At 43.3% G+C, this 25,704-nt stretch overlaps 1 protein-coding gene across 3 annotated transcripts in view; it reads right to left on the reverse strand.

Annotated features, from left to right (window-relative positions):
- Positions 1 to 25,704, reverse strand: part of POLN (DNA polymerase nu) — a 170,944-nt gene that overhangs the window by 39,977 nt on the left and 105,263 nt on the right. For all 3 annotated transcript variants that reach the window (XM_063808588.1, XM_054683714.2, XM_063808589.1), the window contains 3 exons: positions 20,207 to 20,264; positions 18,129 to 18,206; positions 17,056 to 17,170 (listed from right to left, as the gene is read on the reverse strand). In XM_063808588.1, the coding sequence (XP_063664658.1) occupies positions 17,056 to 17,170; positions 18,129 to 18,206; positions 20,207 to 20,264 (251 nt within the window). The remainder of the gene's footprint in view (positions 1 to 17,055; positions 17,171 to 18,128; positions 18,207 to 20,206; positions 20,265 to 25,704) is intronic.

Here is a 25,704-nt window from a genome sequence, read left to right on the forward strand (position 1 = left end):
GGTTCAACATACGAAAATCAATAAACATAATCCAGCATATAAACAGAACCAAAGACAAAAACTACATGATTTTCTCAATAGATGCAGAAAAGGCCTTTGACAAAATTCAACAACCTTCATGCTAAAAACTCTCAATAAATTAGGTATTGATGGGACATATCTCAAAATAATAAGAGCTATCTATGACAAACCCACAGCCAATATCATACTGAATGGACAAAAACTGGAAGCATTCCCTTTGAAAACTGGCACAAGACAGGGATGCCCTCTCTCACCACTCCTATTCAACATAGTGTTGGAAGTTCTGGCCAGGGCAATCAGGCAAGAGAAGGAAAAAAAAGGGCATTCAATTAGGAAAAGAGGAAGTCAAATTGCCCCTGTTTGCAGATGACATGATTGTATATCTAGAAAACCCCACTGTCTCAGCCCAAAATCTCCTTCAGCTGGTAAGCAACTTCAGCAAAGTCTCAGGATACAAAATCAAAGTGCAAAAATTACAAGCATTCTTATACACCAAAAACAGACAAATAGAGAGCCAAATCATGAGTGAACTCCCATTCACAATTGCTTCAAAGAGAATAAAATACCTAGGAATCCAACTTACAAGGGATGTGAAGGACCTCTTCAAGGAGAACTACAAACCACTATTCAATGAAATAAAAGAGGATACAAACAAATGGAAGAACATTCCATGCTCATAAGTAGGAAGAATCAATATCATGAAAATGGCCATACTGCCCAAGGTAATTTACAGATTCAATGCCATCCCCATAAAGCTACCAATGACTTTCTTCACAGAATTGGAAAAAACTAAAGTTCATATAGAACCAAAATAGAGCCCGCATTGCCAAGTCAATCCTAAACCAAAAGAACAAAGCTGGAGGCATCACACTACCTGACTTCAAACTATATTACAAGGCTACAGTAACCAAAACAGCACGGTACTGGTACCAAAACAGAGATATAGACCAATGGAACAGAACAGAGCCCTCAGAAATAATGCTGCATATCTACAACTATCTGATCTTTGACAAACCTGACAAAAACAAGCAATGGGGAAAGGATTCCCTATTTAATAAATGGTGCTGGGAAAACTGGCTAGCCATATGTAGAAAGCTGAAACTGGATCCCTTCCTTACACCTTATACAAAAATTAATTCAAGATGGATTAAAGACTTACATGTTAGACCTAAAACCATAAAAACCCTAGAAGAAAACCTAGGCAATACCATTCAGGACATAGGCATGGGCAAGGACTTCATGTCTAAAACACCAAAAGCAATGGCAACAAAAGCCAAAATTGACAAATGGGATCTAATTAAACTAAAGAGCTTCTGCACAGCAAAAGAAACCACCATCAGAGTGAACAGGCAACCTACAGAATGGGAGAAAATTTTTGCAACCCACTCATCTGACAAAGGGCTAATATCTAGAATCTACAATGAACTCAAACAAATTTACAAGGAAAAAACAAACAACCCCATCAAAAAGTGGGCAAAGGATATGAACAGACACTTCTCAAAAGAAGACATTTATGCAGCAAAAAAACACATGAAAAAATGCTCATCATCACTGGCCATCAGAGAAATGCAAATCAAAACCACAATGAGATACCATCTCACACCAGTTAGAATGGCGATCATTAAAAAGTCAGGAAACAACAGGTGCTGGAGAGGATGTGGAGAAATAGGAACACTTTTACACTGTTGGTAGGACTGTAAACTAGTTCAACCATTGTGGAAGTCGGTGTGGCGATTCCTCAGGGATCTAGAACTAGAAATACCATTTGACCCAGCCATCCCATTACTGGGTATATACTCAAAGGACTATAAATCATGCTGCTATAAAGACACGTGCACACGTATGTTTATTGCGGCACTATTCCCAATAGCAAAGACTTGGAACCAACCCAAATGTCCAACAATGATAGACTGGATTAAGAAAATGTGGCACATATACACCATGGAATACTATGCAGCCGTAAAAAATGATGAGTTCATGTCCTTTGTAGGGACATGGATGAAGCTGGAAACCATCATTCTCAGCAAACTATCGCAAGGACAAAAAACCAAACACTGCATGTTCTCACTCATAGGTGGGAATTGAACAAAGAGAACACATGGACACAGGAAGGGGAACATCACACACCGGGGACTGTTGTGGGGTGGGAGGAGGGGGGAGGGATAGCATTAGGAGATATACCTAATGCTAAATGACGAGTTAATGGGTGCAGCACACCAACATGGCACATATATACATATGTAACAAACCTGCACATTGTGCACATGTACCCTAAAACTTAAAGTATAATAATAATAATAAAAAAGAAATTATAATATGCATCTTTAAGTCATCACAATCTATCTTTACATGCCATTATAATATTTCAGGGACAGCATAAATACTTTATAATAGTATAATTCCCCTTTCTCCTCTGTACTTTTGATGTCTTACATTTTACTTCTATCTATGCTATAAACCTTTTTCAAAAAAAAAAAAATGGCTGGGCATGGTGGCTCATGCCTGTAATCCCAGCACTTTGGGAGGCTGAGGCAGGTAGATCACCTGAGGTCAGGAGTTTGAGGCCAGCCTGGCCAACATGGAGAAACCCCATCTCTACTAAAAATCCAAATATTAGCCAGGCGTGGTGGTACATCCCTGTAATCCCAGCTACTCGAGAGGCTGAGGCAGGAGAATTGCTTGAACCCAGGAGGCGGAGGTTGCAGTGAGCTGAGATTGTGCCTTTGCATGCTGGCCTGGGTGACAGAGCAAGACTCCATTTCAAAATAATAATAATAATAATATTAATAATAATAATAATGTCTTTTTTTTTGAGACAGATTCTCACTCTGTCACCCAGTCTGAAGTGCAATGGTGCGATCACGGCTCACTGCAGCCTCAACCTCCTGGGCTCAGGTGATCCTCCCATGTCAGCCTCCCAAGTAGCCTGCACTACAGGCACACACGTCATGCTCAGCTAATTTTTGTATTTTTTGTAGAGATGGTGTTTCTTCATGTTTCCAAGGCAAGTCTTGAACTCCTGGACTCAAGTGACCCTCCCACCTTGGCCTCTGAAAGTGCTGGGATTACAGGCATGAGCCACCGTGCCCAGCCTGCTAATAGTCTTTTGAATAATTCAGAACTATATATAAACTACATACAGAACTATATAAAAATATATAAAATAAACTATGTAAAATAAAGATAAAATTTGAAAAATATTTACCCTGATGTTTACCCATTCTGGTGCTCTTCCTTCCTGAAGATCCAGGGTTTTATGTGGTATAATTTCTCTTCAGCCTGAAGCACCTCTTTTACCATTTCTAGTAGTGCAGATCTACTAAGACACATTCCTTTGGATTTTATATATCTGAAAAATGTATCTTTTGCATTAATTTTTGAAAGACAATTTTCTGGATACAGAGTTCTATATTCTACATTCTTTAAGCGTTTCAGCACTTGAAGGAAGTTATTCCATCATCTTCTGGCCTCCACTGTGCCTGGTAAAAAGTCAGCTTTAATTCGTATTGTTGTTCCTTTGTATACACATGACGTGTCTTTTGTCCTCAGATGGCTTTCAAGATTTTATCTTTGGTTTTCATTAGCTTGATTTTGCATTGTCTAATGTGTTGTGTTCTTTGCATTTAACCCATTTGGGATTTGGTGAGCTTTCTGGATACGTAGATTGACATCTTTAATCAATTTTGGAAAATTCTCAGCCATCATACCTTCCAATATTTCTTTTACCTCATTCTCTCTCTCTCTTCTGCTTGTGAGATGCCAAATATACATAGGTTAGTCCATCTGATATTGTTGCACAGATCTTGGATTCTTTGGGGGAAGGGCTTCCACTTTTTTTTTTCCTTTGTATCTCATTTTGGACACTTTCTATTGGCCTGTCTTCAGGTTCATGGATTCTTTCCTATGGTGAAATCTTATCTCCTGTGAAGCTGATCTAATGGGTTCTTTAGTTTTTGTTTGTTTTTTGAGATGGAGTCTTGCTCTGTAGCTCAGGCTGGACTGCAATGATGTGATCTTGGCTCACTGCAACCCCTCCACCTCCCTGGTTCCAGCAATCTCCTGCCTCAGCCTCCCCAGTAGCTGGGATTACAGGTGTCCACCACCATAGCTATATATATATATATATAATTTTTTTTTTTTGTAGTTTTAGTAGAGATGGGGTTTCACCATGTTGGCCAGGCTGGTTTCGAACTCCTAACCTCAAGTGATCTGCCTGCCTCAGCCTCCCAAAGTGTTAGGATTACAGGCATGAGCCACTGTGCCCGGCCTCTTTTTTGATGTAGTATTTTTCATCTCTTCCAATCTATTTGATTCCCCTATGTAGTTTTCACTTCTCTATTGAAATTTATCAACTCTTAATACATATCATCTATTCATCTGAGACATATTAGCATTTTAATCATAATTTTTAAAAGTCTCTTCTGAAAGTCCCAATACCTGGGCCAGATATCTCCTTTGTTGATTTCCATTGGCTACTTTACTCTCTTGGTCACAGTCACATGTTCTTGCTTCTTCTTAGGTCTCATAACTTAGAAAAATTATTATATGCTAGATATTTTGCATAAAAGAATGGTAGAGACTGAAGTCAACATTTATTTCCTAAAAAGGACACACCACTTCTTATGTCAAGCCACTAGAGTTGGAAGCAAAGTCAATCTGACCCGTAATTGGGCTGGGTCTGGACTTCACTGCAACTCTAGTTTTGATTCAGTTCACTACTGGTTTGAAATGTTTTGTGAATGGGATCAGAATTTTCCCTTCTGTGGGGTCCGGAGTCTAAGAACTGCACAATTTCAGGATTTCTTGGAGTTTTATAGCTTAGCTGTCAGCTTTTCAGATGATAGGAGACCCATGTGTTTCAGACCAGCTGCCAGCTTTTCGGGTTCACTTTGCCCTCTAGTCCCATCCCATTCCAGCTTTCTGCATCTTGATTTTTTTCCCTTCCAAAAGGCCTGGAGGAGTTTCTCTTGGTTTTTCTGCCTTATTCCAGCTCTTTGCAGCTGAAGGTCTGAAATACCTTAGTTGATTTCTCTCAGCTCTCCTACCCTGCCCCAAGCTTTGATGTCTGTCCCTAGACACTCTGGAAAGACTTGTGGGCAAGTTGATAAATGATGTGCTCTGGAGCTGGGGCTCTTTAGAATTCTAATCTGTCACACCAACCCACATGTTAATTAAAAGTTCAGCTGGTTTCTTCTTCCCTCATCTATGGAAGATTCCTCCTCATCCTCCCCTTCCCTGGGCATGAGAAAATCCATGGTTTTTTCTTTTCTATGAAAAGCTCATCGCTTTCTGGAGTTCTGTTCACTTAGCTATATCACCAGCTCTCTGAGAAGTTCCGAAAACTGATTTTGTAGTTTATTCATTTTGGTTTGATTGTTAGAGTTACAACGAATGTCTCATGGTTTTTTCCAGCTTAACTAGAAATTAATCCTTCTTCTCATGAATTACCAATTAAAAAAACCACCCCAAATCCATGTTTCAGAACATCTAATCTAGTATAGGATGGGGTGTGCATACAGAGAAAGATGTAGGGGAACTCTTGTTGCCTTGCAAGGGCAAATGGCCTGCAAACTTGGCTCCTCTACCATGTGGCAGTGTGACCCAGGACCCCAAACTATAAGGTCATGAAGGGACTTTTCTGCACCCATTCATGGCATTCCAACAGAGCTCCCTTCCAAAGTTGTTCTTGGCCTTCCAGGCAGAAGACTTCTCAAATGGCCTCTGAAAGTCAGTCTAGAGTACCTAGAGGGCACATATTCTCTGCAACACAAATCTGCTGACTCAGACACCTAGCAAAACTCTTTAATGAAGCAGATAGAAAGTGGGATTTGATTTCATTTTTAATGGAGACATACCCAAATACTGACAAAACAAATAGTTGCACCTGTGCTATACGGTAAGGACAGCCTAAGTTATGCTCAAAGGCTTACACAAAACCAGGGCTTATTTCTTATTCATGCAACATGTCCATTACAGGTCCACTGCAGCTCTGTTCCATGTCATTGCTTTCTGTGATTCGGGATTGCGGCCCAGACTACATCTGGGTCACTGGTGGTTGTCATGGCAGAAGAAGAAGATAAAATGGGAACAATGTGTTGGCTCTTAAGTTTTCTATCCAGCAGTGATACAAGTCATTTCCATTCACATCACTGGCTGAAGCAAGCCACGTGGCTAACCCTGAGTCAGTGGGACGAGGAAGTATACTCTTCATTTAGGGAGGGGTAATAAATATTTTTTAATAATAATACAGTCTGTTTGTGACCTTTTTGATTACAAATATTTGCTTTTCTCCCCCTTGTACACACAGAATATATTTATCCCCTCACCACGGGTGACAATCCAAAATTTCATCTTATCAGGGCAGCAGGCTGGAAGTCCAGGATTTTGTGATCATCCTTATATCAGGACATGATGTGGCCCCTTTGATCTGGAGACTAATGAACTAAGAAGGCAAGTCTGTCACCCCATAAATGTGCTATGCAATGGTGGGACAGGGGCAGGACAACCACAATAAACACTCCATTTGGAAAGGGGAAGAATGTGAGACACACAGCAGTCACTGGCCCATGGCAGCTCTGAATCCTGACTAGGTAGGTGTTGAGGGAGGTCTTCTCTAGGCTTGGGCAAAGGTCCTGGATTAGGCCCTTAATCTGCTCCCTTGGGAGTATCTTCCTAGTCCATTGTTCTCCATGGCCTTTTGCTCCACTTTCTGGGACTTCCTTTTCCATTACCTTTCTTGGTTACATGTAAGAGAGCAGTGAAGAATTTGCTTTCCTTGGGGAATGAGCGTATTTCCCAGACTGTTTCCTGCCTATAGAAGACCTGGAGCCCAAGGGTTGCTTTAAATTTCAGGTAATCAGTCCCTTTGAGCCCAGATGGGTGGTTCTTCGGGCAGTGCAACTCTTACAAATGTGAACAGCTTCTTACCTATTTGACTTTAGTCAGCTCTATCTATGCACCAAAAGACACACCCACAGTTAATTTGGAGAGATGTATCCTTTGTCTAGACTTCACTGCAGGTACCTTGAGTTTATCAGGAGCACAGGGGAGAGCCACAAACTTTTATCCTTTTTTACTCTCTTTTTGCCAGAGCTATGTTGCCCAACTGTAAGGATTTTGGGGTGTCAGCCTAATTCTTTCTGGTGTGTTGGCAGGAGGTATTGAGGCCACATCTTTGATTTCTGTGTTTTAATTGGCCTTTGTTGCTCACAGGCCTTTTCAGATTTTTCTTTTACTGGCTGGACATGAGAATCATCGACATATTTAAATGTGCAAGACTCCAATTTTCAGGAATCTCATTCTTCACTTTCATTCCTACTTGTACATAGGCCAGTTCTTTTCTGAGTTTGTCTCTTACTTATAATACCTTGTCACATGTAGACATAGCTCAAAGCACGTTCTAGCATTCTGTTGGCCCATCTCTGCCTAAAGCCGCAAGCTCATTAGGGATATTATTTGCCTTACAAGTTATCACAGGTGACAGTTTTACCAAATGCTTTACCATTTACCAAGTGCCATCCTTCATCCTCCAATAAGCATCTCCTCACTGCCTGCCCTGGCCCTGAAGCCAGTGCCACACATTTCAGGATTTTTTTATAGCATCTTACAGCACAGTTCCTGCAGATGCCACGATAGGCCAGGTTATGCTACCATGAGAAGTCACTCCCAACTCTCACTGCCTTACAGCAAGAATGGTTTATTTCTCATCCTCATTACCTTCCATCACAGGTTGGTCCACCATTTACAATGCAAGATGATGGAGCAACCTCTATCAAAAATTTTACCAGCAGTTGTAATAGAGGGAAAGAGATGAAGAGGAACCACGTGCAGACTCTTAAAGTCTTGCTTAGGAGTGACATGTCACTTTTACTCATGTTCCACTGGCAAGTCACATGGCCAAGTCTGACCCCTACCAGGTACGGAAGCACCATCTTCCCTGGACAGGGAGCCACAGACAGCAATACTGTCTTCCACACTTGCCTGTACTTTTTCTGTATATTCCTTGGAATTTTCTATATTGACAATCATGTCATCTGCAAGTAGAGACAGTCTCAGAGAAGCACTCCAAAACCATCTTAAGCAGAAGGAAAAATGAACATATTCTGCAGTTAAAAGTTCTTCTAAGTTTCAGTCTGAAAATGCTGAGTTGAATGCACAGCTCATAAGAATTGTTTTGTATTTGCATTTTATAAAACTTTTAGGAATTCACCTAATGAGCCAAAGACATGATGGTTCCTTGAAGAAGGCGCCTCAATGGCATGTCTTGGACCCCGAAGTGCATAATGGCTGTGTCTTTTGCTTGTGTGTGTGTGCATGTGTGTGCACACGTGTGTGTGTGTGAAGCTGCTGGAGCTGCAGTAATCAGCTCTGAGGTCCTGTCTGATGTGCATTCCCTGGGCAAATCCCAGCTCTGTGGGTCTCAGCACCAGTCTCTCAAATTGTGGCTTTACAGTTGATTTCTTTGATTTCTTCCTAACTCCATTTATATAAATTTAAAGCTTTTTCAAGGAAATTGTTATTCTTTGAAAACATTACTAAGTATTTCAGAATATAACATCAAATTGCCTTTTTGCTTTTTGTGTTTCAAACAATAAGGCATTTACATGAAATAAACATTTTTAAGAGTGTATTTGATCTTGCTGCTTTTTTACCACATGCTATTCTAGTCCTCTGCTTGGAACATAAAAATTATTTCCACAGCAACTAATTATAGTATAAGTCACGAATGTTGGATTACTATTGCTGATGGGGAATTAGAAGCAACCACCATGCAAATATTAAAAGCTTCTTATTTTTGAAGTTTTCCCAAGAACTAATACAAGCTAATAAAATGCAGGGAAGACATATGCTATATTCAATGTAGATATGAACTTTTCAAGTTGGCTTTATAAGTGCTCAGCTTGACACAAATCTGAAGAGAATTATTTCCTGTCTAATACGTTACAACTTTGTCAAAAATCGGTTAAGCATATTTGTGTGGGCCTATTTCTGGTTTCTCTTTTCTGTTCCATTGATCTAGTGCCTATCCTTCTGTCAGCACCACACTCTCTTGATTACTATATATATAAAGTTTTAATATCAGGTGGAGTGATTCCTCCCATTTTATTCTTCTTCAAAACTGTTTTAGTTATTCTAAGCCCTGTGCCTTTTCATATACATTTTAGACTAAGCTTGTCCATGTCTACAAAAACCTTGTTTGGGTTTTAATAGGAATTGCACTATAAACCTATGGATCAATTTTGGGAGAATTGACATTATTTGTATGTTGAGTCTTCCATACCCCGAACATGGTATTTCTCTTGAATTCTTTGATTCTTTTAATCAGCATTTTATACTTTTAGGCATATAGATCTTGTACATGTTTTGTTAACTGAAATTTAAGTACTTTATTATCTTTAGAGTGATTTTTTTTTTTTTTTTTGAGACAGAGTCTCGCTCTGTCACCCAGGCTGGAGTGTAGTGGCGCGATCTCAGATCACTGCAACCTCCATCTCCCGGGTTCAAGTGATTCTCCTATCTCAGTCTCTCAAATAGTTGGGATTACAGGCGCTCATCACTACAACCGGCTAATTTTTTGTATTTTTAGTAGAGACGGGGTTTCATCATGTTGGCCATGCTGGTCTCGAACTCCTGACCTCAGGTGACCCACCCACCTTGGCTTCCCAAAGTGCTGGGATTACAGGTGTGAGCCACTGTGCCTGGCCATCTTTGGAGTGATTATTAATGACATTGTGTTTTTAATTTTGATTTCTGCATGTCCACTGTCAATTTATATAGATGTGACCAATTTTTGTGAGCTGATTTTAGGTCTTGCAACCTTGGTGAACTTACTTATTAGTTCTAAGAGTTAAAAACAATTCTTTTTGTCTGTTCCTTGGGATTTTGCACATAGACAATCATGTCATCTGCTAAGAGGGACAGTTTTATTTCTTCCTTTCCAATCTATATGTCATTCCCTTTTTTTATCTTGTGCAGTGGCTAGAACTTCAATATGCAATATTAACAAGTTGTTCCTGATCTTAGGGGGAAGGCATTCTTTCACCATTAAAATATGCTATTGGGGCTGGGTGTGGTAGCTCATGCCTCTAATCCTAGCACTCTGGGAGGCGGAGGCGGGTGGATTGCTTGAGGTCAGGAGCTCGAGGCCAGGCTGGCCAACATGCTGAAACCCCATCTCTACTAAAAATACAAAAATTAGCTGGGCATGGTGGCAGATGTCTGTAATCCCAGCTACTCTGGAGGCTGAGGCAGGAGAATCTCTTGAACCTGGGAAGTGGAGGTTGCAGTGAGCCGAGATTGCGCCACTACACTCCAGCCTGGGTGACAGAGCGAGACTCTGTCTCAAAAAAAAAAAAAAAAAAAAAATCCAGGGAAGCCATCTGAGCCTGAGGGTTTCTTTTTCAGGAACTTTCAAGGGACAAACTCAACTTCTTAAATAGTTATAGGAATATTTAGGTTATCTATTTCATCTTAGTTAGATTTTGGTAGTTTGTGGTTTTCAAGAAATTGGTGCATTTCTTCTAAATTGTTGAATTGTTATAGTATTCCCTTTTTAACCTTTTGATGACTGCAGAATCTATGGATATATCTCCTATTTCATTCCTGATATTGATGATTTACATCATCTATTTTCATTTTTTGTCATCCTTGTTAGAGTTTACCAATTTTACTGATTTTTCAAAGAGCTAACTTTTTTTATCGATTTCCTCTATTGTTTTCCTATGGTCAATTTCATTGATTTCTGCTGTTTATTACTTCATTCCTTCTGCTTGCTTTGGGTTTCTTTTGCTCTTCTTTTTCAAGTTTCTTGAGATAGAAACTTTTGACTTGAGATCTTTCCTGATTTCTAATGTAAGCATTTCGTGCTATACTTTTCCCACTTTACCCATATCCTTTTCCCAGTACTTTGACAAAAATGCTTTGCTGTAATACTTGGTTAGCAACAGCCAGAGTAGCTTTGGGCCCACTGAAGAAAGTAACATGCTTGTGATCTAATCACCAACACTCGCCTTGAATCGCAGAGACCCTCTCACACGTTCTAAGGTAGGAAATCCAGGACACCTATTCCATCCAAGCACTAAGGTGGCAACAAAGCTCAAACCAAGAAGCAAAATAGTCTTCCTGCCTGAACTAAAACCATCTTCTAAGACTTCCCATATCTCTGGAGAGAGAGCAGGGGTGTTATTAAATTTATTACATACTTTAAAAATTCTATATTGTCTTATATCTTAACTGGAAGGTAAGTGAAAGTGAGAAAAAAGGACACTTTCTGGGAGGAGGGACACAGAGAAAGGGAGGCAAGTAAAACACCCCAGGGTGCACCTGTGTTCAGGGGTAGAGGAGGGGCAGGGACAGAGAGTAAATGACAAGCCCACAAAACCGTGCTCAACATCCATCCCCATCAAGGAAATGCAAGTCAAATCTCAATGAGATACCACTTCACACTCACCAGGATGGCTAGAATCAAAAAGACAGGTAATACAAAGTATTGGTGAGAATGCAGAGAAACTTGAACCCCACACACCTGTGGGAATGTAAAATGGTGCAGCATTTTTGGAAAATTGTTTAGCAGGTCATGGAAAAGTTAAATATGGGTACCACTGAATTGCACATTTTAAATGATTAAGATGGTAAATTTTATGGGACGGGTATTTTACCACAATGAAAAAAAGTTAAACATAGAATTATTTTATGACCCAGCATGTCTACTCCTAGGTATATACTCAGGAGAAATTTAAATGTATGTCTGCACAAAAACTTGCACACAGACCAGGGGCGGTAGCTCACACCTGTAATCCCAGCACTCTGGGAGGCCAAGGAGGGAGGATTGCTTGAGCCCAGGAGTTTGAGGCCAGCCTAGGCAACATAGGAAGACAGAGCCTCTACCAAAAAGAAAAAAAAAAATCTAGCCAGGCATGGTGGCATGTGCCTGTGGTCTCAGGTACTCAGGAGGCTGAGGCAGGAGGATTGTTTGAGTCCAGCAGGCGGTTGAGGCTGCAGTGAGCTGTGAGTGGGAGTGAGCCACTGCACTCCCACTAAGGGTAACAGATCAAGATCTTATCTCAGAAACCAAACCAAACCAAACCAAACCAAACCAAACCTCAGCTGGGCGTGGTGGTTCACGCCTGTAATCTCAGCACTTTGGGAGGCCGAGGCGGGTAGGTTGCTTTGTAATCAGGAATTTGAGACCAGCCTGGCCAACATGGCAAAACCTCATCTCTACTAAGAATACAAAAATTAGGCTGGGTGCAGTGGCTCACACCTGTAATCCCAGCACCTTGGGAGGCCGAGGCAGGTGGATCATTTGAGGTCAGGAGTTCAAGACCAGCCTGGCCAACACAGTGGAACCCTCTCACTACTAAAATTACAAAAATTAGCTGGGTGGTAGTGGCGCATACCTGTAATCCCAGCTACTCGGGAGGCTGAGGCAGGAATCGCTTGATCCTGGGAGATGGAGGTTGCAGTGAGCCAAGATTGCACCACTGCACTCCAGTCTGGGCGACAGGGTGAGACCGTGTCTCAAAAAAAAAAAAAAAAAAAAAAAGAAAAAAAAAAAATTCAGCCAGGCATAGTGGCATGTACCTGTGGTCCCAGCTACTTGGGAGGCTAAGGCTGGAGAATCACTCAAACCTGGGAGGCAGAGGTTGCAGTGAGCCAAGATTGTGCCTCTGCTCTCCAGCCTAGGGGACAGAGTGTAACCTTGTCTCAAAAAAAAAACCAAAACCGAAGCCAAAACCAAAACCAAACCTGTATACAAATGTGCATAATGCATTGTTCATAATTGACAAAAAGTGGAAACAACCCAAATGTCCATCAAAGGACATTTGATGAATAGATAAATACATGGATTATTTGCTTATTTATATTGAAATATATAGAATATATTATTCCATATAATAGAGTATTTTTCAGCCTTAAAAAGGAATGAAGTACTGTTAGCTCCTACAGCATGGATAAACCTTGAAAATACTATGTTCAGTAAAAGAAGCCAGATACAAAAGGTTCCATGTTGTACAATTTCATTAATGTGAAGTGTCCACAATAGGTAAATCTAGAGACAGAAAGTAGATGAGTGGTTTCCAGGGCCGGGAGGCGGGATGAATTGGGAGTGGTGGTTAATGGGCATGAGGTTTCTTTTTGGGGTGATGGAAATGTTCTGGAATTAGATAGTGGTGATTGTAACTTTATTTTTTGAGAGATAGGTTCTTGCTCTGTCGAGGCGGAGTGCAGTGGTGTAATCATAGCTCACTGCAGCCTCAACCTGGGCTCAAGCAATCCTCTCTCCTTAGCCTCCCAAGCAGCCAGGACTACAGGATAGGCGTGTGCCACCTCATCTGGCTAATTTAAAAAAAATTTTTTTTTGTAGAGATGGGAGTCTTGCCATGTTGCCCAGGCTGGTCTCAAACTCCTGGCCTCAAGTGATCCTCTCCTCTTTGCCTCCCCAAATGCTGGGATTATGGGCATGAGCCACTGTGCCGGGCCAATTGTAACACTAAAAAGGTGAATTTTATGGTCTGTGAATTATATCTTGATTTTAAAAGATGGTGAGAGCTTAGGAGAAGGATGTTTTCCCAGGAGCGGGGGCACAGAGACCAGGAGAAAGCACCGGGACAGGCAGGGCCCAGGGATGCTGCACACCCACAAAGACCCTGTGGAGCCTTTGACTTGTCCCTTGCTGGGGGTGGGGTCCTCGTTTGCTGTTGCTGGCCCTGGACCTCGGAGCCAGGCACATCCTGGAGGCAATCATTGTCTTAGATGTGAGGAGCTCCAGGCTTCAAACACAAATAAACGCCTATGTAGGTAAAATGAAAGTTTGTTTTAAGAAGCAAGAAAGAGCTGGCAGTGAGAAAGTAAAGGGAGTAAGTATAGATTTCTTTTGTACCTAAGCAATAAATGAGATCTTCAACCAGGTTGAAGATAGGATTTCTTTCTAGGGTTATATTTAGGGCAATCCTAAAGCAGGTTTTTTGTCCCCCAGTAGAGGGGAACGAGGAAATCAACAAAGGATATGTTAACAATGCTAGAGTAAAAATGGAAAATAAAAGGGACATGGATGAAGGCTGCCATGTAAGGCTGGGCTGGTCGTGCACTGCACAGCTGTAGGAGGAGCCAGGCACACAGGTCTAGACATGTGGCGACTCCTGGAGATGTGCACTGCAGTTCTTATCCTGGCAATAGAGAAGCTCCCTCCTTTGAGACAGGAGCCATTGGAGAGAGGGAGGAGGGTATATGGAGACAGTGAGGTGGGGTGGAAGGGAGTTCAGGAGCCCCTGTCTTAGGCCTTCTACTTTGTCACTTAAGTAAGAGCGGGGGTTCTTTTTGGAGATTAAGAGAGAATAGTAGTTATTTGTGGAAGATCAAAAAAGTCTGGAGCAACAGGAGAAGACAGGAAGTCAAGAATATTAAGGGCTTCTCTCAGTCCACATGGCCTGAATTTCTAGTGGACTCAGCTGCCACCACCTTGCAACTCCCACCAGCACCTGGGGTGGGGTAAGAGGTGAGCAGGTAAATAATGGGGATCACTCAGGGCTGGAAACCAGAGAGCAGGGAGAAGTCAGAGGAACACAGCTTCCTAAGGGGGCAGCTGATGGGCTGAGCGGAGAGAAGAATGGGTCTGTGTGTGTCCCGGGATCCATCCTGCGACCTTTCCTGAGTGCCCAGGAGGAGCTGGAGCTGACTGGGTCTCAGTGCTTTTGGAGCTCAGTGGGGTGCAGGCAAGACTGGCTAAGTGACAGACCTGGACAGAGATGCCAGGAGGAAGGCCACTGGCAGAGCTGTGAGTGAGGCCAGCGAGGACCCAGTGCAGATATGGGCATTGAGAGGTGGAGAGCTTGGAGTCCTAGAGTGGGCCCCGATTGGGGTGGAGGCCACTCATGTGAAAGGACAGGGTCACAGAGGGTAAGGTGCAGGGTCTAAGGAGGAGGGCAGAGGACAGGAGAGAACGACAAGAGGATGCCCTGCATACTGGGTGGGAGGCAGGACTCCAGTGCCCAAAAGCTGGCCTTGGCTTCTGGTGCCCTGGACCCCACCATGTGCTGTGCTCATCACATTGACCCGGTACAGTGCCTCTTCCTGTGCTGGGCAAACACTTCATTATTCTTTGCTTTTGTCACTTTCCCTGCTGTCACCATAAACACAATTTCACAGCTACTCCAAAGTCCAGGTGAGTGTAGAGTAACATTCTCAATCCTCTGCTCCCCATATATAAAATATTTCTTCCTGAATTTTGTCATTCAAGTAAGAGTCCTGTCGTGGTAGCCTTTTTGGAGAGATTTTCTGATTCAAACGCAAGTTTGAGTTCTATACTATTCATTCATTTATTTGACAAATCCTTTGAGCCCCACCCTTTGTGGAGCACAGTAGGGACGAGAGTGGATGAGGTCTCAGCCCCTGGGCGCTGTCGCTGCAGCAGGATGGACAGTAGAGCAACATGGGACATGGGAATGTGCATCGGACCAGAGAGGATCAGAGACCAGACAGGAGCGGAGACCAGACAGGAGTGGAGACCAGAGAGGAGCGGAGACCAGAGAGAAGCGGCGACCAGAGAGGAGCAGAGACCAGAGAGGAGCGGCCATGCCCAGCGTCAGGGGAGGGTGATCAGGGGAGGGCACTGAGGAGACGCCGGGAGGGCCCACTTGGATGAGGTAGGGGAGGGAGACACACGGACATTCGGGGAAAGAGCTTCCTGAACCCCAGGACAGGAAAGGCCAGAGTGAGGCGGGTAACTGGTGAGCTCAGGCCCAGCCAGGGCAGCTGAAGAGGGAGCACCAGGAGAGTGGGTGGCAACCAGGCCAGAGAGCAGCCAGAGCCCTCGCAGGTCCCCTGCCTTCAGCAAAGACAGAGGCGGAGACAGCACATGGGGAGGGGAGTGCAGGGGGCCGGCCTAGTGAGGGGCTGAAGGACAGACCCCTCACCCGCTTAGGACTCTGCTCCTCTGACTTCTCCGATCCCCATGATCTGCTTCCTCATCTCCCACACCCAGGTGCTGGGCAGCCTTTCTGTGTGACATCGTGAGGGTGAACAGGTGGCAGGAGATGAGCTGGGACGGAGGGTAGGGAGGGGTGAGGGGGCCATAGGGAGGGATGAGGGGGCCGTAGGGGGAGCAGAAGAGGCCCAAGGTGATGGGGAGGTGGCACCTGCAGCTGATGAGGGAGGGGACAGTGACTCAGACACGGGGACCTTCCAACAGCCAGCACACACTTCCCCCTCCCCTTCCTCAAAGGGGCACTGATGCACCCGGCCCGGTGAACACCTGTGATGTATAAGCCAAACACAATAATCCACTCCTCCTTTTTTCTGGAGTATAATCTCTCCACCTCCCTTGCAGCTGGTGCAGCTGCATGACCTGCTCTAGAAAGTGGGTATAGCTGTTGTCTGCACCGGGCTCTCCAAGAGCACCTTGACTTTCCTGGGCAGAGGAGAGGGGTGAGAGAGAGCCTTGCACCCGTCTCTCCATCCTGCTTTGGAGACTGGAGCAGGTATTCCACCAGGAGGAAGAGAAGCCAACGTCCTGAGAATATGATGCAGAAGGACAGGCCTGGGATGACACTGCCAAGCTGCCCAACAAAACCCGAGCCCATCTGCCTCTGGAATTCTCTGTGAGTGTAAGCCACTCAGGCAGGATCTTTCACCCGCAGCTCAAGAAGCCCCTGGCCCACAGATGGGCTGGGGCGTGAGTATGCAGCAAGCACCTTGGCTCTCCTCGGAGGGCAGTGGCTCACAGCCAGCACCGCGGGCTCGCTCTTTCCGTGGTGCTCACCTGCAGGGTGCGGGACTCGCTGGTTATTTTATCATTTCTATTACATTCTCTAGGAATGGACTTCTTTTTTTTAGTGGGGAAGAACCATCACTTCCTTCACAATTAGGTAACTCATGGCATCCTAGTTATCTACTCTTCTTTTCAAAATGATTAGCTATTAGCCACAAAAAATATAATTTCTGCCTTATGAAAGTAGCCTTGGAATAACTCCAGGCTTTTAAACTCATGTTGGCCTTCCTGCAGATCTGATAATATTGTGAGTTCATCTATCTTACCACTGTGAAGTCAGAGTAGAAAATACATCATCTCTTTCAGATTCCTGGAATAACTTCAGAAGTTCTGGATCTCCAGATAAATGTGCAAGAATGCGCAATTCAATCTGTGAAAAGTCTGTGAGATACAGTTCTGCATTAATTTAGAGTTTGCCAGCAATGTTCCTCGTGTTTGCTGCCCACCCCGGCCACCCTCAGACTCTCCTGACTCTGTAGCCTCAAGGTCCATGTCCCTGCCTCCCATCTCCCAGGGTCCTCTGACCTCAGTGTCAGGAGGTGAGAAATGAAATGGGGAGGATTGTGCAAGGTGAGGAGGCTCAGGATTGAGTGAGAATGTGTGCGTGGAGGGGAGTTGTGATAAATAGGATGACCAGTTACCCTATTTATAGGCCCCATCAACAAAGTGACATTGAGTAAAGGCACAGAGGTGGCAAAGGAGGGCACCAAGATGGTCTCTGGGGAAGAGGAATGGCCTGGGCAAGGGCCTGGAGTGGAGCTGACTCTGAGCTGGGAGGAGTAGGGCCCGGCAAGGCCGCAGCGAGCAGGGCAGACAAAGCACGGGGGCAGGGGCCAAAGGTATCTGGGATTTAGATACGGTGATGTGACGGGACACTGCAAGAAAAACTTGTTATTATGTACGGTGCCTTAGAATTTATTTGAAAGAGGCCAGCCGCAGTGGCTTATGCCTGTAATCCCAGCACTTTGGGAGGCCAAGGCGGGCGGATCACCTGAGGTCAGGAGTTCGAGACCAGCCCAACCAACACAGTGAAACCCTGTCCCTACTAAAAATACAAAAACTAGCCAGGCATGGTGGCACATGCCTGTAACCCCAGTTACTTGGGAGGTTGAGGCAGGAGAATTGCTTGAACCCAGGAGGCAGAGGTTGCAGTGAGTCAAGATCATGCCACTGCACTCCAGCCTGGGCCACAAAAGCGAGACTCTTGTCTCAAAAAAAAAAAAAAAAAAAAAAAAAAGAATTTATTTGAAAGAATGAATTCCGTAAGTACCTTTGAATTGTTCAATTTCTAAACCTTTGAACCCTATGAAAATGCATAAAGCAAGCTACAGCAACGTACCTGCTGCTAGAAAGGTGTGGCCTTTGGATGAAACAAACATGGCCCTCGGGGAGATCGTGAGAATCTTGTCTTCTTTACCTGAATTGTTATTTCAAGAGCATTTAGTGAATTTGGTCATGAACTGATGCATAGCTATTCCTCAATACAATATTATTTGAATATTATTCTAAAGTCCAGAGTTAAGATTTTAAATTTTTCCGAATATTTTTATTAATTTAATTTTTTTAGAGATGGGGGTCTCACTTTGTTGCCCAGGCTGGAGTGCAGTGGCACAATCATAGCTCACTGCAGCCTCACACTCCAGGGCTTAAGCAATACTCCTGCCTCAGCTTCCCAAAGCAGCTGGGACTACAGGTGCACACTGCCATGACCAGCTGATTTTAAAATTTCTTGTAGAGACAGGGTCTCACTATATTGCCCAGGCTGGTCTCAAACTCTCAGATTTAAGCAATCCTCCTGCCTTGGCCTCTCAAAGTGCTAGGATTACAGGTGTGAGCCATGGCGCCTGGCCTTATTAATGTAATTTAAAAATAACATATTACTACTGAAAGTTAACTAGGTTTTCTGTTTTTTTAAATTTTCTGTTCTGTCTAGAATTCTTAATGAAGAAAAGAAAAAGTCAAACGTTGACAACTGAATGCATTCCAGTAAAAGCAATCTTGAAACTCTCTGAGCCTCACTGATTGAAGGTCTATGTGGGAAGGGGCAGCAGGGGATAAAGCTGCTCAGGATCCCTCTCCATGGACCCTATTTCAGGACAGTCACGTGTATTTTAGAAAGGACTGCTCATTGGGGCGGGGAGCACTGGCTCACACCTGTAATCCCAGCATTTTGAGAGGCCGAGATGGGAAGATCACTTGAGCCCAGGAGTTTGAGACCAGCCTGGGCAACAAGGTGAAACCCTATCTCTACTAAAAATACAAAAAATTAGCTGGCCGTGATGGTGCATGCCTGTAATCCCAGCTACTAGGGAGGCTGAGGCAGGAGAATCGCTTGAACCCAGGAGGCGGAGGTTGCAGTGAGCTGAGATCACAACATTGCACTCCAGCCTGGGCAACAGAGCGAGACTCTGTCTCAAAAAAGAAAAGAGGAGAGAAGAGGAGAGAAGAGGAGAGAAGAGGGGAGGAGAGGAGAGGGGAGGGGAGGGGAGGGGAGGGGAGGGGAGAGAAGAGGACAAGACAAGACTGCTCATTGGGCTTCATTGTTTTGCCAGGACCTTCCTGCACAGCAGGGCCCCCAGCACAGGGGCAGGAGCGCCACTGCCAAGGGTAGGACGTGTACAGGGCATGGGCAGCAGAACTCTCATTTGCTCAGATTTGAACTTTTTCTTTTTTAGAAATGTACCCATCAGCATCACAGCAGAATAGCTTAAAAGAAAGAAGAGTGTTCATGTGCTTTATAATGAGCTCTTAAACTCTTTTTAAGAGTGTTAGTGTGCTTTTATAAACATTTCCAGTAATGTTCAAACTTTAATAAGCACCAGTGCTATTATATGTTTGTTTTTTCTTTATTGGGAGGCTGGTGGGGGAGAGATGGCAGGAGGAAAGCTGCTTTCCTGATATAATTATCATCCATTTCCACTTGTAAACTGCTAACAGGGAGGTACCATATCACTTTAGCTGTTCTTTATTCTTTCAATGTATGTTTAAATCCTGGTCATGCAAATACAGAGAACTTCAGGAAGGTGAAGCAGTTAGTTATATAGAAAATCAATGACAAGTAACTTTTTAAAAAATGTTAAAAAGGGCACACTGGCTCACACCTGTAATCCCAGCACTTTGGGAGGCCGAGGTGGGAGGATCACTTGCGCCCAAGAGTTTGAGACCAGCCTTGACAATATGGCAAAACCTCATCTCCACAAAAAATACACACACATACAAATTAGCCAAGTATGGTGGTGTGTGCCTGTAGGCCCAGCTACCCAGGAGATTGAGGTGGGAGAATCACCTGAGTCCAGGAGGTCAAGGCTGCAGTGAGCCGTGATCGCACAACTGCACTCTAGCCTGGGTGACAGAGTGACACCCTATCTCAAAAGAGAGTTATCAGAGACTTTAGCAAGGTAGTAAGAAATGAGTTACCTTTAAAATTCTTAGGTGTAGTAATCTGAATTGGGTGCTTGGAGATACCTTGGATATTCTGTTAATAATAAGAGACTAGCTTTAGTTAAAATATCTACTCTTAATCTGTACTACTTAGGGTATTTAATGTACATCACATTTTATTAAACATTAAAACAAGTAAGCCAATGTAACATGCATAAGCACATTAATACTTAATACAGTTGTCTAATATCAAAACATAATTTTGATGAATACACCACTAAATGTACTTAGCAGATTTGAGAACAATTCCTTTTGACTCTAGCCTGTGTGACCCTTAACATAATTATGTACAGTTGTTCTTTTTACAGCAGCCCAAATTATGAACTCAGTTAACTTAAAAATTCCTACAACATACGCTAATGGTAGATTTATGTGAAATTTGTATATTGTACTTTTATTTTAGAACACATTTTAAGATGAAAATTCTGGTCTCTTTGATGCTGGTCATTCCCCTCCCTCACTGCTCCTGGCACTTCGTACCTGCCTCTGTCTTAGCCTGTCCTAAACTTGGTGGCTTGTGCTACGTCCCCTGCAAACTCTTAGGGCCATCTGTTAAGCACCTTCACACTTTTACAACTTGGGCAATGTGCAATAGTTCACATGCTTCTAGCCCGTTTCAACTATTCAAATCATGAGAATTTCTGTCACAACATCCTTTGGATTCTTGGCAGTACCTTGAACAATAATACCCTGCTTTGTCTGGGAATATAACTCACTGGGCATTATTAGTTGGTCTTGACTCCCTGGCTAAATCTGATGAATTGTGCCAAGCATCAAAGTTCTGCAATCTTACAGCGATGCTCCTTAGTTCCCCCTAGAAGCCCTGGGAAGTGGTAAGGCCACATTGTCATCCTCATTTTTTTAAGATGAGGACATGAAGGCCTTGGGGTATTAAGTCAGTGGCTCTCAAGTTTTCTATACATTAGAATCATGATACCTCAAAAAATACCCAATATTTACAGGATAAGCTCAATAATAGTGTAGAGATGACAGAGAAAACAGCTATTGAATTTGAAGAGAGATCAATAGAAATGATCCAATCTAAAGAAGGGAAGAACAATAAACGAAGACTCAAGGACCCGTGGGCTAATATCAAAATACAATATCAAATTGTGTTCTCTTAGTTCCTAGAGAAAAGAAAGAGAATTGTGCAGAAAAAAGTTTTCTTAAAGAAATAATGGCTTCAAATTCTGAAATTTAGTGAAAGACATACTTTTTCCAATTTGAGAAGCTGAACAACCCTAAATATGGTAAATTAAAAGATAACCAGGCCCAGAAACATCATAATCAAACTGCTGAAAAAACTGTGATTTAAAAACAATCATCTTGAAACTAGCCAGGGTAAAATGACACTTTTCATGCTGAGGAACAGCAATGTGAGTGACTGCAGATTTCCTGTCAGGGACCATGCAGACCAGAAGACGATGGAGCCACAACTTCCACAGACTGAAAGAACTGCCAGCTCAGAGCTCTTTATTCTATCCTCCAGGAATGAAGGTGAGTGAAAGACATTCTCAGATGAATAAAAATTAAAGTACTCTGTCATCTGCAGACCTGCTCTAAAAGAAATGCTACAGGAAATTCTTCAGGCTGAAGGGAAATGCTTCCAAAGGGAAACCTGGAACTTCAGGAATGAAAGATGAGCAACAGAAATGGTCAGTATCTGGGTAAATATAATAAATCAGCTTTTTTGAGTTCAATGGCTTTTGTAAGCCTTTTGCATCTTATTTGAAGTGGTAGAATATGAAATATAAAAATAGCTTGTGGCTGGGCACAGTGGATCCCACCTGTAATCCCAGCACTTTGGGAACCCAAGGCAGGAGGATCACTTGTGCCTAGGAGTTTGAGGCCAGCCTGATGTAAATTTACATGGCTATTATAAAAAATGGCAAAAAAAAAATAATAACATGCTGGCAATAATGCAAAGAAAGGGGGAACTCTGATACACTGTTGATGGGAAAGTAAATTAGTGCAGCCACTATGGAAAACAATATGGAGGTTCCTCAAAAAAAGAAAAATTAAAATGCCATATGATCCAGCAATTCCACTGCAGGGGATGTATGGAAAAGAAAGGAAATCAGTATGACAAATAAGTATCTGCACTCCCATGTTTACTGCAGCCCCGTTCACAACAGTCGAGATATGGAATCAGCCTAAGTGCCCATCAATGGGTGAATGGATAAAGAAAATGTGGTAAATATACACAATGAAATACTATTCTGCTATAAAAAGAATGACATCCTGTCATTCGCAGCAACATGGATAAGCCTGGAGGCCATTATGCTAAGTGAAGTAAACCAGGTATAGACAGACAAATACTGCATGTTTAATTCCAGTATATGTACATAGTGGTAGCAGAATTGTTCACCTGTACCCCTGTGGAAAACAACTTTATTAACTAGAGTGCAATAATTGTGTTCAGTTGCTTCTGTCTTTTGTCTTTAAGACTTCATTTGTTTCAGGTCAGCATCTCTTTTCTCCCCCTGCCCCCCAACAACTTTCCCCAGTGAGGTTGTTTCACACAAATTTAATATAATTAGATTGATATGTCACATTCTGTCTCCCATCCTGAGATCCCCCGACTTCATAAATGACTTTTAAAAATTTACATACATTATAGTTCACTCTTGCTGTTGTACATTCTACTGGTTTTGACAAATGCATAGTGTCAGCTATCCACCATCATAGTATCATACAAAATAGTTTTACCACCCTAAACAATCCCCGGAGCTTTACTTATCCAACCTCATCCCCAAGTGCCAGCTCTGAACTTTTGGAAACCACTCATCTGTTTACTGTCTCTACAGTTTTACCTTTTCCAAAATGTCACATAATTTGGAATCGTGTGGTATGTAGCCTTTCCAGATTGATTTATTTCATTTGGCAATATGAATTTAAGATTCATCCATGCCTTTTTATGGCTTTGTAGCTTATTCCTTTTTATCACTGAATAATATTTCTCAGTATGAATGTGTCACAGTTTATTTATCTATTCACTTCTAAAAAGACATCTTGGTTGTTTCCAGTTTTTGGTGATTATGAATAAAGATGCCATAAGCATTTGTGTGCAGGTTCTTGTGTGGACATAAGTTTTCAAATTAATTTGGTGGATGCCTAGGTGTGTAATGGCTGGATCATATGGTATTTAGTTCTGAAAGAAACTGCCAAACTCAAAAAGTGGCTGTACCATTTTTCATTCCACCAGCAATGAATGAGTGCCTGTTGCTCCACACCCTCACCAATTAATAATGTAAGGTTTTTGTTTGTTTGTTTGTTTTGCTTTTTGATCTTAGTCGTTCTAATAGGTATGTAGTGGGATCTCATTATTGTTTTAACCTCCCCACCTTTTTGATACCACGACTTCTCCTCATCCTTCAACTCTGCACACAAGCAGACTTCCTCCTTTCCTTAAGGAAGAAACCCCCTCTAGCTCCCTAATTAAGCAGGCTGGGGGTCTGTCGCAATGCTCTGAAGAGCATCCTTGACATCTCTCAGTTCAGACCAAGTACTGATCACAACATTGAACAGCTGGGGACCTGGATCCCCCTTTCCAGGAGCACCTCACACATAGAGAGTATGTAATACGTGCGTGTTTACTGAATGAGTGAGACAGAGAGGCATTGAAAGCATGTCAGTAATAAAAATTGAATACACGTAACGTACAAATTGCCACCTTTGACTAAACTCCTTCCTTCTGCTTGTGCCTTGTGCACGCATCCCCCCAATACTGATGATGTTCCGCTACAGAGAAAGCACCACGATATGCAGCCCAGGGCAGGGCAGCAATGCAAAATGAACTCGCACACAAATCTGGCCTTCTGGGAGTTATTGTCTGTCATGACGTGTGTATCACACATACAAGTCACATAACGCAGGGTTCAAATGAACAAAATGAAAGGGTGTCACAGGAGACTCTCCATGGTGCTCTGAGGGAAGAAGAGAGTACTTCAGGCCCCTGAGGAGTGAGGCTGGGGAAATCAGCCTCACTCATGGCAGAGTTCCAAGAAATCAGGAGACAGGAAGCGGCCACAGAACCACATGTGTTTCTTCTGTAACCAACCTTCATGGGCCTTCAGCAAGGCCTCTCTGGAGGAGATATCAGCCCGTGCCAAGCTTTTCATGGCCAATGCTCCCCGTTGGTTGTGGCACTGTGCGCCAACCAGATCTGTGAATGTCTGTTCATGTGCACGGGTTCACATTTCCAAACACATGAAACACTGTTGCGCTTCTCTATGGGCCTCTGTGATGCAAGCAGCCATCAGACAGAGTGCGGTCCCTAACGCCTCATGAGTAAACGCATGTTCACAGGTGTCTACGTGAGCAATTAGCACATACAGCACGTGAACTACCAAAGACCGAGGGTGACCAAAGTGACTGTGGTGGGAAGCGACAACTAACAAGAGTCCGAACATCTGGGAGGAAGCTGGGTCCCACCAGGTGAGAGTCCAAATGTGGGAGAAGCCTGTGGGGGTCACCCAGCACACTGGGGGTGTGGATGAAAGCGTGGCTGTCACACGCCCATGAGAGCATCGAAGTCAGACATCACTCTAGCAAGAGGCTGCCGTCACAGACCAACACCACGTGCTAGCACGCAGGGGAACCGTTCGTGGAAGAAGAATAGAGAAGCGATCACTACCTGCAGGCATCCTCTACTGGGAGGGGCTAGACTCCCCATTACTCTCCTCGGGCGAGGAGCTGGCCACCCAGGCCGAGAGCAAATGGTGATATCTGAATGTTTCTGCAGGTGAAAGCCTCAGAACCAGCATACTCCTAATTTGTTGGAGTCAATCATGTTATTTACATTACATAAGCTGGTCCCCTCGTGTTGACCACCCATGAACATTTCATCTCCCAGGTCCAACGAATGTCCAGGGGGCGGAGACCATGCCCATGTGTCTCCTAAGCTGAGCAGAGAGAGCACACAGTAACGCAATCATACAGCAGAATGACTGGTTTAAGTTCCCCAAACTACGGAAATGGAAGCAAACTGGAATAATTTTCTTACAATTTTAATCTCCTCTAGGGTATACAGTTTTCTGCTATTACTGTGGACATCAAAATGTGTGGAGATCACTTCTCAGCTGCCTGTTAAATAAGCCCAGCTGAACCCCGCAGAGGAAGGCACCTGTGCTCAGCCCTCATGGGTTGCTCTAGGCAGCCCAAGTCTCCCATGAGTGGTTGCAGGGGAAAGTGCCAGCCATGTGGATGGGGCACATCCCAGCATCTGTTTTCATGGTGAACTTGGTATGTTTTTGCAAATAAGAGAACTGATCTAAAAAAATTGAATGTTAACAGCCTTTATTTAACATTCAGTGAAAGGCAAGGTGCTGAGATGACGTTTTAATTCTACAATGTGGCATTTGTTAAAATCTCAGTAGCTGTTAGTGAAATGCTATGCAGGGAATAGTCTCAGCTGTGGGTGAAGGGGTTGCACCCAGGAGGTACATGAGCCTGTTGCTTTTCTCCCTAGGTAT

Source organism: Pan troglodytes, chromosome 3, assembly GCF_028858775.2.
Source record: "Pan troglodytes isolate AG18354 chromosome 3, NHGRI_mPanTro3-v2.0_pri, whole genome shotgun sequence".
Lineage (NCBI taxonomy): Eukaryota > Metazoa > Chordata > Mammalia > Primates > Hominidae > Pan > Pan troglodytes.